Consider the following 16,470-nt stretch of genomic DNA (forward strand, 5'->3'; position numbering starts at 1 on the left):
ACCTTATAATGGGTTAGCCCAGTTGCAAGCAAAACAAGGAAGATTTCGGTTTACATCGTCATCTCTACTGCGCGGAAAGACGTTATGTACCACTGTCACATAGTCCCTTTGTTGTTCCAGTCGCTAATAGTCCCAGGGAAGAATGTTTGTTGGAAACCCTTCGGTTGAGCTTGAATTTCTCTACTTTTGCCTTAATGGTCTTCTCGGAGACACGTAGAGGGAAGGAATATATCGGTTGACCTTTCTCAGATCGAACAGTCTCTGAATTTTAACAGTAAACCACACCGTGATGCGTAATGCCTCTCTTGCAGCATTTGCCCATGGAACTGGCTGAGCATCTCCTAACGCTTTCACTCTTAGTAAATGAACCTGTAACGAAACATACTGCTCTTCTTTGGATATCCTCTGTTTCCTCTACCCTGATCTCACAGAAGTCATTTGCGACAGATGCGTTGTCTTTGAAAATATAAAAGAGCTAATGTAACCAAACTGATGGTTATCGTACGCTGTTAATTACAATCGAACTGTTTTAAGTTAGCTAGGATTATTTACAATGAAAGAGAACATACATCAGTAGTTACACAAAGCCATATCATCATCAGATTGATGACGCCTTACGACTTATTATTTAATCGAATCCGTAAATATGATCATACAAAGTGATCATGACAACAGAATAAAAGACGTTACAACAAACAGCGTCTTGTCATATAAATCGTAAAAGAACTGAAAGTATCTGAACTGAGTAGTTTTTGCGCGTTGCTAACAAAACGAAAATTGAGCTGTGGTTAATTTGCTACATGTCTGTACAACAAAGGAACAGATTCCAAAGCTTTCACCAGGTTACATTTACTTAGATGGATAGAACAGTGAGTAACCACTTACAAATGTGAAGTAACTGCACGCAACAGAGTGAAAAAGCCGTAAATGTTCTCATACAAAGTGACCGTGAGCAACGAATAAAAACGATTATCAGAAAACTTGTTGTCTCTGAAATGTGGAGTGCTAAAATAATCAACTGGATAGTTTCAGCCATCTCTTGACAATTAGAATCTAGCTGTGTTTGACTTTCTACTATTATGTACAAGTTTATGTACAAGTATAGGACTAATAAACAATAAAATCCACTACATAATTAATCCAGACAACTGAAAATAGGTACTAGCATAGGTTTTCAATACAACTATGCACAGTGACAATGGATCAGATAACATACCATACACCAAACTGTACCCTCTTTTGACGCATTTGACCGTAAGTAGGTAACTGTAAAATAAGTTACAAAATACTCAGGAATGATAATTAAAATCTCACAAAACTATCGTATGTTATGAATAATATAATTACCGAAAACACATTGATATTACAAATGTAAATGAGCGAATCATCTGTTCTGGTTGTTATCGTGTACTGTTAATAATATTACAATAAGCTACAATTATTTACAATAGAAGAGACAAATGCCAGTGGTTACCAAACCCTGGGTTGACAGAGTCAGACAATTTATTGTACAATTGATTGTCGAAGGATTAGATACAGAAGAACAGGACCAGTAATTGTGATTATATAAAAATGATCGTGTTTAAGAAAAGCAATTAAAAATAAAAGTTTTCATTGAATATGTAGAGGAATAAAAAATCGCGACTGCGTAGTTTTGTGTGTTACTAACAAACTAAAAGCGGGTTGTGTGAATTTTCTACGTGACTATAAAATTGAAGAAAAAATATCAAAGCTTAGATGCACTAACGTTTCCAGATGGAACAACGCCTAACTGATTTCACAAACGAATATGAAGTGATGGCTCACTGCATAGCGCAGGCAGTAAATGTGCTGACGAAAGTGACCGTGATCAGCGAATAAAAGCGGTTACAAAAAACCGTGTTTTCATTGAAAACGTGGAAAAATAAAAGAACTAAACTGAGTAATTTCAGTCATTTGTTGACAACTAAATCCAGCTGTGTTATATTTGCTATTATTATGTACGATAAAAGCGGAAATGACCAGTGGTTGCCCAGAGTTATATCATAATTAAATAGATACGTTAGTGAGTTATTATGATGTAAAACATGTAATGGTTCTATCACCATTAACTTGTGTCAAAAGAATATAAAACATCAAAAAGTGAGATATGTATAAATACAAATCTGCAAGACATAAGCTTTACGACCAAAACAACGTTGCACCATTAACGTTATGTGGATAAACGTATCAACGCAAAAAATTTAAGCGTACATAAAACCTCATCACAAACAGAGTAACCAAACTACGCACTAAGAGCTGCCTAAACATTAGTTGCATCGTCTCTGTATTGGAGTGGACATCAGTATACTGTTCAGAACACTAAGACGTGAATTAGTATGAAAATATACGAGGGAACTTCAAGGGAAGTGAGTTCAGTTACTCTTGCTCAAGAAACTAGAGCTCATTTAAGAACTTCGGCATTTATTGTTCTATTGTATAGATACGTAGAACAAAACATTTCAGTCGTTTGAATTTATTATGTAGTGGCTTCTATTCTTCATCAGTTCTGTACTTGTACAAAATGGTAGCAAGGTAAACACAGCTAGACTTTAACTGTCAATAAACGACTGAAACTACCCAGTTTAGTACCGAGCGAGGTGGCGCAGTGGTTAGCACACTGGACTCGCATTCGGGAGGACGACGGTTCAATCCCGTCTCCGGCCATCCTGATTTAGGTTTTCCGTGATTTCCCTAAATCGCTTCAGGCAAATGCCGGGATGGTTCCTTTGAAAGGGCACGGCCGATTTCCTTCCCCATCCTTCCCTCACCCGAGCTTGCGCTCCGTCTCTAATGACCTCGTTGTCGACGGGACGTTAAACACTAATATCCTCCTCCTCCTACCCAGTTTAGTAATTCTAGCATTCCATATTTTCAGCGACAACATGTTTTCTTGTAATCGCCTTTATGCATTGCTCAAGGTCACTTAACAGTTTTTCTACTAAGTTGTGTACAGTTACTTCATGTGTGTAAGTGGTTACTCACTGTTTTATCCATCTCATCCATCTATGTAAGTGCAACTTTTTGTAACCTTTGGAATCTGTTCCTTTGATATACAGAAACGTATCAAATTAAGCATGGCTCGCTTTTAGTTGGTTAGCAACGCATTAAATCTGCTCTGTTCAGCTATTTTCAGTTCTTTTATACCTTCAGTGACAAGACATTATGTTTTGTATTGGCTTTTATTCTGTTGCCATGATCACTTTGTGTGATCACAACTGTGGGTTCTGTTGTACCATGCGTAATTGCTTTCGCGAAGCGGTCGACAGAATGTTTACGATCAGTCGTCTTGCATTTAGTCTTCAACATTACATACGACAACCAGACCATTTATGCCTTAACTTCAGCACGATTCGGTGGGGATTTGCTAAAGTGTGTTATCAGTGCGAGTCGATTATTGAATTCGTTAAGAAGCTGTAGCTGCAGCCTAATTTCCTGTTTTGTTTAACTGTGGACAATCCATAGATATTCAAAGGAACTAAACCGGTCGTAACACAATAAATATGTAATAATACAGTCAAGGTGGTTTCCATTAATTATTACAGTAAAAGTAAAGTTGTCATAAAACCGAGGGTTAGCCTGAACACCACAATCCTTTACCAGGCACGGTCATACTGGAGATGGAATGCCATCCTCTGACTTCCGAATTGACCTACCAGCCAGTTATGGGGAGAGCTATACAGTGTGTCCCAAAAATAATGATCCGATTTTAAATAGAATTATTTATTAGGAAGAAGCGCTTAACACCAACAAATTGAATACTAAATTACTCAGAAAAGACAGAAGTTTATAAAAATCCATCATAAATGTTCAATATGTCCTCCACTGGCTGCACGGACGACATCTAACAGATAGCCGAATTCATCCCAGACTAAGTGTAAGGTGTCTTCTGTCACTGAAGCTACAGCAGCTGATTTTCTGGTTTTTAGTTCATCAATGTCACGAGGTAATGGAGGAACATAAACACATTGTTTAACATATCCCCACAGGAAGAAATCGCATGGTGTTAAGTCAGGGGCCCTAGGAGGCCAAGAGTGTAAAGCCTGGTCTCGCGGTCCTGTACGCCCTATCAAGCGTTGAGGCACGTTGGCATTGAGGAAACTGCTCGCGTTGTTGTGCTAGTGTGTTGGTGCTCCATCTTGCTGATATATGAAACTGTCAGAGTCAAGTTGTGGGAATAACCAGTTCGGTAGCATTGCAAGCTATGATTGTCCTGTTACGGTTTCTTCCTCAAAGAAATAGGGGCCATAAACCTTGCTTTGCGAAACAGCACAAAAAACATTCACTTTCGGTGAATCACTTTCGTGTTCAATTGTTTCACGAGGATTTTGGAGCCCCCATATGCGTACATTAAGACGGTGAATCTTACCGCTAATATGGAAAGTTGCCTCATCACTGAATATCAACTGTGCTATAAAAGTGTCATCTTCCATGTCCTCTAGTATAGCATTGTTAAAGTCCACTCACTTCACTTTGTCAGTATCTTGAAGAGCTTGTACCAGGTGTAATCGGTATAGTTTGAGGGCTAAACGACACGGTAACACACGCCACAGTGTCATGCGCGGTAACGCAAGTTCTCGGCCAGCACGACGTGTAGACTTGCGGGGGCTCCTCTCAAATGCTCGTCGGATTTGTTCCACTGTTTGTTCAGGAACGCGTGGCCGGCAAGGGTTTCTGCCTTTACAGAGGCACCCTGTTACTTCAAACTGTTTACATCACCGTAGAATGTTCTTTGGTGATGGTGGTTTAGCACGCAATCAATATGGAACGCCCGCTGAACTGCAATCACTGAATGGGTACGACTAAATTCAATAACACAATACGCCTTCTGTTGCGCGGAGGCCATATTGCGCGAGGCTGGCTGCATGCTCCAGGTCAGCGCTCGTAGCGACATGTCAGCGCTCGTAGCGACATGTAGCCCATTTTTTCTGAAACTTTAGACCATGCCGATTACATCTAGCTCTCTTTCAGTTCCCTAGTGACATTTGTCCCAATATTATTAGAAGTTAAAATCGGGTCATTCCTTTTGAGAGACTCTGTAGTTTAATGTGGACTCCAAGCCATTGTGCAACTCTGCAGTTTACTCATAAAACATTGCCAGAGATGAAACTGGTGGTAAGTGATGTATACAGATCGTAGACATGTCGTGGTATCGAACACCAGACTTCTACATAAGCAGTCTTGTTCACTACTATTGAGCCAAGAACACCACTGAAAGACAACAAATATGGGTAACAAACGAAATCGTACTTCAGTTAGAGGATTATACAACAATTAACATTTGTTGTTTCAGTTGCTGCAGGAGGACGTGGAGGTCATCCAGACGGTTAAGATGTTGATGAGCTCTACACTGTACGCTTACCAGGTGGCGCTGTTCTGCCTGCTCGGTCAGAAGATCATCAATGAGGTCAGTCTCACTTGTATCCTTAGCAATCCTACCAAGACCTCACATCGCCGTTTGCAAGTCTACGACATGCTCCTTACAGCAACAAAAATCTTGAACGTCGTGCATGCTTTCACCCTTAACGCTGCCAAAAACTCCATTTCATGCATCTGAAACGAAATAGCTCTGGTGGTAAATTTACATGTTCCCTCACTGTTGTTATGCTCGTTGGTACGTAAGAATGATTAATACGAGGGCAGTTCAATAAGTAATGCAACACATTTTTTTTCTGAAACAGGGGTTGTTTTATTCAGCATTGAAATACACCAGGTTATTCCCCAATCTTTTAGCTACACAACACTATTTTTCAACTTAATCTCCATTCAATGCTACGGCCTTACGCCACCTTAAAATGAGGGCCTGTATGCCTGCACGGTACCATTCCACTGGTCGATGTCGGAGCCAACGTCGTACTGCATCAATAACTTCTTCATCATCCGCGTAGTGCCTCCCACGGATTGCGTCCTTCATTGGGCCAAACATATGGAAATCCGACGGTGCGAGATCGGGGCTGTAGGGTGCATGAGGAAGAACAGTCCACTGAAGTTTTGTGAGCTCCTCTCGGGTGCGAAGACTTGTGTGAGGTCTTGTGTTGTCATGAAGAAGGGGAAGTTCGTTCAGATTTTTGTGCCTACGAACATGCTGAAGTCGTTTCTTCAATTTCTGAAGAGTAGCACAATACACTTCAGAGTTGACCGTTTGACCATGGGGAAGGACATCGAACAGAATAACCTCTTCAGCGTCCCAGAAGACTGTAACCATGACTTTACCGGCTGAGGGTATGGCTTTAAACTTTTTCTTGGTAGGGGAGTGGGTGTGGCGCCACTCCATTGATTGCCGTTTTGTTTCAGGTTCGAAGTGATGAACCCATGTTTCATCGCCTGTAACAATCTTTGACAAGAAATTGTCACCCTCAGCCACATGACGAGCAAGCAATTCCGCACAGATGGTTCTCCTTTGCTCTTTATGGTGTTCGGTTAGACAACGAGGGACCCAGCGGGAACAAACCTTTGAATATCCCAACTGGTGAACAATTGTGACAGCACTACCAACGGAGATGTCAAGTTGAGCACTGAGTTGTTTGATGGTGATCCGTCGATCATCTCGAACGAGTGTGTTCGCACGCTCCGCCATTGCAGGAGTCACAGCTGTGCACCGCTGGCCCGCACGCGGCGATGATGACACACGCTTTGCCCAACGACTCACCGTGCTTTTGTCCACTGCCAGATCACCGTAGGCATTCTGCAAGCGCCTATGAATATCTGAGATGCCCTGGTTTTCCGCCAAAAGAAACTCGATCACTGCCCGTTGTTTGCAACGCACATCCGTTACAGACGCCATTTTAACAGCTCCGTACAGCGCTGCCACCTGTCGGAAGTCAATGAAACTATACGAGACGAAGCGGGAATGTTTGAAAGTATTCCGCAAGAAATTTCCGGTTTTTTCAACCAAAATTGGCCGAGAAAAAAATGTGTTGCATTACTTATTGAACTGCCCTCATACACTAACAAGAAGAAGACCACACTACCAGAAAATAATTAATTTGTTGTAATGGATTTCGGGATTACATTTGTCTAGGTAACACATTTAAGTGATGAACATTGCACAACCACAGATTCATGGAAGCACGAGATAAGCCATTGCAACAGTGAATTGTAACAGATGTAATAAAATATAACTTACTATTACATTTTACTTGAAAGAATGTTAAATCTTGTTAAATAGGGAGAATATTTTATAACTGAGACGACTTCTATTGGCAGTAAATAGTAACTTTTATAAGTTAAGTTACAAACATGAAATTTATCTTTTGCAGTTTCTGTAGCGAAGTTCTGGAAGAAGTCATTCGGTGGTAAAAATGTTTATTTATTTATTTATTTATTTGTATACCGGATAACTTTTAAAGATCGTGGTAAAACTTTGCAAAGCAAAATATTTTTTTCTTATGAGTGTCCAGAAGTGGGTTCGACTAACGATGAAATATAGAATATCTGAGACTCTGGAAATCTAACTAATAAATAATTTTGTGAAAACCATCCCGTTTTTATTTTTCAGTACTTCAAATTATTATTTAGAAAACTTTTTTCGTACAAGTTTCATGGCAGACATCATCTCCAAAGAAAACACAATGGAATTTGCCAACTTACGGCGAAAATTAGTTATCGTTTACGAAGTTTAGTCCTGTTTAGAAATTAGAATGCTCATCAGCAGAGGAAAACATCGTGGAAAATAATAATATCGCAGTAACTGCGATGCATGTCATAAGACACAAGGAATAATTACAATATTAAGTAATAGAACTAACTGGAACTAAAATGTCTGACCAGATAGAATCTAATAGTTCGAGAGGCTAACAGAAACGCGCTAGAACAATAGAGAGCGCAAAATCGGTCACGCGTCGTAATTTAGAGTAGTAACAGAGATGTTAATGCCGCGTCGATTACAGTAAGCTTGGCATTAACACTCAATCAGCTTTACATGATCGCTGCAGTTAACGCAAAATATATATTTCCTTAGACGTAAATAATGAATTATTTCTACCGAGGTCAAGGGAGTCGTTATTTCACAGTAACCGTAAGAATGAACGCAAGCATGCAAACGTGCATCGACTGCGTTCACAGGTGCCGGATGTCAGTTTTCGGATGGAGTTACATGTATGTGGCACTCTGTCAGTCAATACAGGGACCGTTAATGCTGTTTGCGGATGCTGGAGTAGTCGACCGATGATGTCTCATATGTGCTCGACTTGATCGAGCAGGTCAAAGCAACATGTCGACACTCTGTAGAGCATGTTGGGTTACAACAGCGGTATGTGGACGAGTGTTATCCTGTCGGAAAACATTCCCTGGAATGTTGTTCACGAATGGCACCATCACAAGTCAGATCATCAGACTGATGTACAAATTTGCAGTAAGTGTGTGAGGGATAACCACGAGTGTTCTTGCTGTTATACTAAATCGTACCCTAGACCATAACTCCAGGTGTAGGTGGAGCGTGTCTAGCACGCAGACAGGTTGCTTGCATGCCCCAAACTGGCTTTCTTCTAATCAACACACCGTCATCACTGGTACCGAGGCAGAACCAGCTTTCATCAGAAAACACAACAGACCTCCATCCTGCCCTCTAGTGAGCTCTCGCTTGACACCACTGAAGTCGCAAAAGGTGGTGATTTGGGGTCAGTGGAAAGCATGGTGTAGGGCGTTGAGCCGTGTATCGACTCGTGCTACACCTTGTGTTTAGATTGCATTGGTTTTCCTTTTCTTCTCCTGACATGTTTGTTTGATATGTTGTCTGTCATTAAGTGGCTGCTTGGTTGTCTTTTCCCTCTGCTATCGACGTCTGCGTTTTTGCTTCCGGGAAACTGCTATGGAGGAAGTGAGATCTTTGACCGGTTGTAACCTCATGTGGTGGCGCGGAAGTAGGGGCGTTGTGGGCAGAGAGTGTGGTGGACACGGGAGGGCAGTGTGCCTCTCCAGCGCGAAGCAGGCGTGGTCGGGTGTACCGACTCGCCACGTGATGTATGTCGGTTGTATGTAACGAGCGGGTCGAGTTGACGGAAGAGTTCCCCGCGTGTTGGTTGTATACAGAATCGCCCCACAAGTGGTTGCTGTTCATTTCACCTTGGTGGGACGCTAACAAGCTTCTTTAAATCCTCCGTTTCAACACTGGAGTTTAAAAGGCGACACCTAACATGAAGGAGCGGTCACTACCCGTCAACGTTGCAGAGAAGACGTGAACTCCGGTGACAGAGCGTGTTGTCGCGTGACCGTGGTGTGTTGGGTACGCTGGCGACGCGTGCGCGGTCGGATGTGTTGATCCTTGCCATCGGAGGTCGTGTACTGCCTGTTCGAGCATAATTGCAAGTTAAGTTCGTGGAAGGTTTAATCATTAAGTAATAATTTGGTGTAACCAGCGTCCCTTCTGCCTTGTGGCCTGCGGCGACCGGGTTTCCTGTCCCTGGCACCGGTGTAATTGAAGACATTGATCTTTCCTCCTCCTCTCGTTACTGTCCGATGGGAGGTGTAATTTTGGCAGTTTAATTGTTTGGCTATTCTGTCGTGGGTTATGAGTAAATTCATGCTTCTTGTTGGTTGATCATGTGGTCGCTCTTTCAGGACTGTGTGGTGTAATGTTTCCTTGCACGAGGTTAGCTCTAATTCTGTCATTAAGTTAAGACATCTTATAACAAGTTTTGCTGGCTAAACGTCGGTGCAGTGACCAGCCTGAGAGTGGCAATTGTGTTTACGGGCGTATTTAAATTGGTCAGTATTCTGCCTAGCCTGAGCATCCCTGAGTGGGTGATTTGCGGCTGCCTTACACGGATCCGTCATATCTGTTATGTTCTAATGATATTCCAGGACACATTTGTTTAAAAATTTTTTAAATTCCTCCAAGTTTGTAAATTCCTTTTATTGCCATTAATCGTGTGTTTGCTGAAACCTGTTTAATTTTTTGAATGGCGGTGTTGGTAGCTTCACTACCTCACCGTACTTTATTAACAAAGTTCTGTATTTACTTTAGTAGCCTGTTTACTAATGTTCTTTAATTTTTTTGAAATTGTTGTATTGCTATAAATTACTTTGATTGGCGTTAGCGGCGTGTTTTAAAAGGTTGTTTATTGCCGTACTGCTAGCTTCTGTGTTTTAAAAAAAAATTTAAAATTGTTGTTTTGCTATAAATTACTTGATTGCCGTTAGCGGCGTGTTTAAACGGCTGTTTATTGCCGTACTGCTAGTTTCTGTACGATACGAATAAAACATTTGTGAAAATCTCAACTCGACAGTAAACTACTAGAAATTTGGCCCCTTTTCCCTACTTGTGATGTGGTTTGTAGTAACCGTAACCACTGTGTGTGTCAGGCGTCTAGCCCGGAGCTGTCCTTGACGTAACCGGTTTGTAACAGTTCGTCGGGTGACTGTGGCGCTAACTGTTGCTCATATTACTGCTGCAGATGCAGTGCGATGCTCCAGAGCCATACTCGGGACACGATGGTCTTACCTCTCGGCAGTGCCACATGGCCGTCCAAAGCCTGGTCTCCTAATGACCGTACACTCTCGTGAATAACGCTGCCAGTAATCATGTACAGTAGCTATATTTCTGCCAATTCTTTCGGCAGTATCGTTGAAGGAACATCCAGCTACCCGCAGTCCTCGCTCAAACTAAGTGAAGTGTTCATAATGGTGTCGATGCCGCCTTATAGACGTTTTTGACTGACATCAATTCACCACATCCAGTCTCAGAGATAGCTAACACTCACAACCGCTACAGAGTGTATTTAAAGGGAAATGGTTCAAATGGCTCTGAGCACTATGGGACTCAACTGCTGAGGTCATTAGTCCCCTAGAACTTAGAACTAGTTAAACCTAACTAACCTAAGGACATCACAAACATCCATGCCCGAGGCAGGATTCGAACCTGCGACCGTAGCGGTCTTGCGGTGCCAGACTGCAGCGCCTTTAAAGGGAAACTGATTTGCGTCTTCATACTGCCCCACTAGCGCCAGTCTTAAGCGACTGGCGAGAAATTTGAGTAGATATCATCTTTCAGATATACACTCCTGGAAATGGAAAAAAGAACACATTGACATCGGTGTGTCAGACCCACCATACTTGCTCCAGACACTGCGAGAGGGCTGTACAAGCAATGATCACACGCACGGCACAGCGGACACACCAGGACCCGCGGTGTTGGCCGTCGAATGGCGCTAGCTGCACAGCATTTGTGCACCGCCGCCGTCAGTGTCAGCCAGTTTGCCGTGGCATACGGACCTCCATCGCAGTCTTTAACACTGGTAGCATGCCGCGACAGCGTGGACGTGAACCGTATGTGCAGTTGACGGACTGTGAGCGAGGGCGTATAGTGGGCATGCGGGAGGCCGGGTGGACGTACCGCCGAATTGCTCAACACGTGGGGCGTGAGGTCTCCACAGTACATCGATGTTGTCGCCAGTGGTCAGCGGAAGGTGCACGTGCCCGTCGACCAGGGACCGGACCGCAGCGACGCACGGATGCACGCCAAGACCGTAGGATCCTACGCAGTGACGTAGGGGACCGCACCGCCACTTCCCAGCAAATTAGGGACACTGTTGCTCCTGGGGTATCGGCGAGGACCATTCGCAACCGTCTCCATGAAGCTGGGCTACGGTCCCACACACCGTTAGGCCGTCCTCCGCTCACGCCCCAACATCGTGCAGCCCACCTCCAGTGGTGTCGCGACAGGCGTGAATGGAGGGATGAATGGAGACGTGTCGTCTTCAGCGATGAGAGTCGCTTCTGCCTTGGTGCCAATGATGGTCGTATGCGTGTTTGGCGCCGTGCAGGTGAACGCCACAATCAGGACTGCATACGACCGAGGCACACAGGGCCAACACCCGGCATCATGGTGTGGGGAGCGATCTCCTACACTGGCCGTACACCACTGGTGATCGTCGAGGGGACACTGAATAGTGCACGGTACATCCTAACCGTCATCGAACCCATCGTTCTACCATTCCTAGACCGGCAAGGGAACTTGCTGTTCCAACAGGACAATGCACGTCCGCATGTATCCCGTGCCACCCAATGTGCTCTAGAAGGTGTAAGTCAACTACCCTGGCCAGCAAGATCTCCGGATCTGTCCCCCATTGAGCATGTTTGGGACTGGATGAAGCGTCGTCTCACGCGGTCTGCACGTCCAGCACGAACGCCGGTCCAACTGAGGCGCCAGGTGGAAATGGCATGGCAAGCCGTCCCACAGGACTACATCCAGCATCTCTACGATCGTCTCCATGGGAGAATAGCAGCCTGCATTGCTGCGAAAGGTGGATATACACTGTACTAGTGCCGACATTGTGCATGCTCTGTTGCCTGTGTCTATGTGCCTGTGGTTCTGTCAGTGTGATCATGTGATGTATCTGACCCCAGGAATGTGTCAATAAAGTTTCCCCTTCCTGGGACAATGAATTCACGGTGTTCTTATTTCAATTTCCAGGAGTGTAGATACACGCCTAGAGACTTTCGTTTGTGCCAGACAACTCTTTCTTGTAGTTGCAGTTTTTCGGTCAGGTTATGACCTGCTATCAGACCAGGATCTAGGGAGGAGGGGAGGAGGGGGAGGGGGAGGGGAGGCGGCGAGGGGAGGAGAGGGGAGGAACGAGGACAAACCGGGGTACCTGCCCCGGGCGGCAATTTCAGGGGGTGCGAAATTCACATTCTTTGTTTCACAAAGCGCCTAGCATTCAGCACACATTGGTCTGTCGATTATTATACATAAGATTTTGAAAAGCAGCCGTTTGTTTTCTAGCATTTTTGAATAGATTGTAAGTCGATTTCTGAACTAATTTCAAGTTGATTTTTGAATGCGTGCATAGTGTATGCGATGTCTCTGCCATGGGAATCCCCGTCGCATCTAGAAATAAAAAACTTTCCAACAGACAAAAGGGGACGGGGCTGTATGAGCTGAGCCGAATAAACTCGAACGGGTGAATGCCAATCTCTGTTTGCGGTTGATAGGGTGCGCGAATGATCAGCGTTGTTATAATTATTAATGAAATCCATAGATTCAGACTATCAGAGCGTAAATAAACGACTGGCAGGAATAACAGGAAAGGAAGATTACATACTATCTTCTCGGTGTATATGTTACCGGCCAAACCCGATTTTAGGTTGAACTGGTTACCGATAGGATAAAACAGTTTAGCCTAGGTCGAATCGGTTTATACTAGTTAGAATTTACATGCTTTAGGATAAACTGGTATGTCTTAGTCTGAACTAATTTTGCCTAGTCGGAATCCATGTCGCTGCCTGTACGAAAGGGGAATTCCCGAATCATCTCTGGCTCGCCCCCTCGCGCCTCTCAACCGCTCTTCGCTCGCACTGTTCTTTGTTTTGAACGGTATTTTGCATCGACGAGTGCGCGTGCTAAGTTGCTGATTGCGTTTAAAATATTTTATTATAATCCTAGTATAATTATTGTGAGGCCTTTCATCATGGGTGAACCTTCGTGTAGCAGACAAGCCAATCAGAAGCTGTGGAGAGAAAAGTTTCTGGAGAAAGTTTTGCAGAGTGAAAACAAAAAGTCTTATCAATATAATGTGTTTTCAGTAGACGAACTTGCGGATTTGGTTAAGAAAGTTGGCAAAAAGAACATCATTACAAAAAAGAAGACTAAATCGATTTGCTGCTTTGAAAAATGGTTATGTGAAAAAACGCATTGCATGGTGTGAAGGGAGTATAAAATACTTTGTCCCAGGTGATGAATTGTATGATGTGATTGATGCAGCTCATGTAGCTGTTGGTCATGGTGGTCGCGATAGGATATTAGCCGAGACTTCAAAAAATTATGCCAATATCACAAAGGAAATGATATGCCTCTGTTTATTAATGTGTGATGTTCGTCAACAAAAGAAGACGAAAAAGAACAGAGGACTAGTTTCAAGGCCAATTCTCCATTCGAAAAGAATAGCAGGTTCCAAGTCGTTTTGATTGATTTCCAGACACAACCAGACGGGAATTTAAAATTCATTGTAGTTTACCAAAGCCATCTCACAAAATTTGTTCTCCTTCGTGGTTTAACATCTAAGAGGGCTAATGAATGACACATTCCTAAGTGTAGGGGCGCCGTGCGTTCTTCAACCTGATAGCGGCAGAAAATTTGTCAATAATGTTATAAGAGAACTCGGAAAGCTTTGGTCAGAACTGAAAATTGTGCATGCAAAACCAAGGCTAAGCCAAAGTCAGGGTTCTGTTGAACGTGCCAACCAAGACACGGAAAATAGGATGTGCTCTTGGTTAAAGGGCAACAATTCGACAAAGTGGTCGGAAGGATTAAGATATGTCCAATTAAAAAAAAAAGTCGAGCTTACCACTCTGGCATAAAGCAATCACCTTACAAAGCATTATTCGGAATCGAACATAGAGTAGGACTTTCCATGCCTCGTTGCCTCGAGAAATCATAAATGATATTCAGGATGAAGATGACCTAAAGAAGGCAATCAAACATGGCAGAAATACTGAACACGACGAAGATAGTGATGATGATAACATTTTGAAAATTGACAGAAACGACATTCAAAATGCTAGAAAAATTGCGACAGAAAATTTAAAAAAAGAAGCTAAAAGAAAGAAAACTTCCTCCGACAAATCCCATCCACCAGATGACATTGGAAACAACGTATCCACACCTGTTCCAGATGTAAATAAAGGTAGAGGTGACCTTCGAAACATAATTGGAGTAATACTTCAAAAGACTGATGAGGGCCTCTACAAGGTTGGCACCAAACATGGCGTACTTCTAACACATTATTTCAGGTATAATTTTATTAAAGTTTTCCATAATTTTTTGTAATAAAATTTTAAAAAATATTTTTTTAACTTTTTTTATTTTTTTAGATCTGATTTCGACGTCTGCATTCATAAGCTTTTAGATGTGGAAGATATTAACCAGGGTATTGAAATATCTTTAAGGACATTCTGTTGGATCAGGGCAAGGCTTCGTGAAAAGCAGATGCATGAAAAACTGTACAACAAGTAAATGCAATTGTAAGAAAAACAAAGTACTCTACAATTCTAATTGCCACCAAAGTAAATCTTGCAAAAATAAGTAAAGAAGCAAATTGCAGGTAAGCTGATTTCTGTGGATGGATATATGTAAGTTGATCTAGTGATAGATGTGAAATTACTGATTAGTTGGCCGGCCGTTGTGGCCGAGCGGTTCTAGGCGTTTCAGTCCGGAACCGAGCGACTGCTACGGTCGCAGGTTCGAATCCTGCCTCGGGCATGGATGTGTGTGATGTCCATAGGTTAGTTAGGTTTAAGTATTTCTAAGTTCTAGGGGACTGATGACCTCAGATGTCATGTCTCATAGTGCTCAGAGCCATTTTAACCCTTTTTTTTCGAACCGTGCAGTATCCAGATCTCTGGGACGTTTGCATGTGACAGCCAACCGACGTTGGACTTTATGGGAACATGAGGGCACGCAATTCGTCTTCAGGATTCCAGTCAACCACATCTGACCAGATCATAAGGGAGGATCGCCGCTTAGTGCACAAAGTACATCATTGTTCCGACCTGCTTTGTGTACCACGGAGGACGTGTTCCGTCTCTTACTAATTTATTTGGTATGCCATCAGTACTACACCTGTGAATTTAAGCCACACCTGGGCTACTCTTACAGCCATACTATGTTGGAACACTTGAGGTAGTTGGCCGTCGTTGAAGCTCTTCGCCACATATGAAAGAATAACTATCTTGGTTTGTTTTTCTGTAGTGGATTAGAATTGGACTTTCTCAAAATGGTTCAAATGGCTCTGAGCACTATGGGACTCAACTGCTGAGGTCATTAGTCCCCTAGAACTTAGAACTAGTTAAACCTAACTAACCTAAGGACACCACAAACATCCATGCCCGAGGCAGGATTCGAACCTGCGACCGTAGCGGTCTTGCGGTTCCAGACTGCAGCCCCTTTAACCGCACGGCCACTTCGGCCGGCGGACTTTCTCACGAACACACTCTGTACACGTACCCGGTAGAAGTGAATAGTACTCATAGTTTACTAGGGCTATTCGGAAAGTAAGTTCCGATTGATCGAGAGATGGAAACAACTGTCTTCTTCTTCTTTCGATTTCGGCCATCTTTGGGCCACGTTCAACAATTCACTTGCCCGGCTTTTTGATCTTTTTTCTCTCTTCCCAATATTTCCTCATCATTTTCGAATGGTTCCTCCTCCGCTCTTCCGACCATTTCCTGTTATTATTCTTTAGTTTCGTTTCTTCTGGAAAACACTTAATTTCGTTCACTATTTGTCTAAACTTTTTCCTGTCCCTGATTGACTCACGGGTGACATTAAAATAGGCCAAATCCTTTTTCACCATCTGTATCCATTTATTGTTGGTTTTTTCGTTCCTGTTACTATGTTCAAACACTTTTCTTGTTTGTTTCCATCCATCCTCGACAGGTGACCATAAAACGTTAGTCTGCGTTTACGCATTGCATCACTCACTTTCTCAATAGTTTTGTATATTTCCTTATTAC

At 43.0% G+C, this 16,470-nt stretch overlaps 1 protein-coding gene across 1 annotated transcript in view; it reads left to right on the forward strand.

The window, feature by feature from the left end:
- LOC126204271 (odorant receptor 46a-like) overlaps nt 1–16,470 on the forward strand; it is an 86,577-nt gene that overhangs the window by 56,332 nt on the left and 13,775 nt on the right. The window contains exon 5 of the mRNA XM_049938660.1: nt 5,312–5,425. Coding sequence (XP_049794617.1) covers nt 5,312–5,425 — 114 coding nt within the window. The remainder of the gene's footprint in view (nt 1–5,311; nt 5,426–16,470) is intronic.

This window comes from Schistocerca nitens, chromosome 9 (assembly GCF_023898315.1).
Source record: "Schistocerca nitens isolate TAMUIC-IGC-003100 chromosome 9, iqSchNite1.1, whole genome shotgun sequence".
NCBI classification, from domain to species: Eukaryota; Metazoa; Arthropoda; class Insecta; order Orthoptera; family Acrididae; genus Schistocerca; species Schistocerca nitens.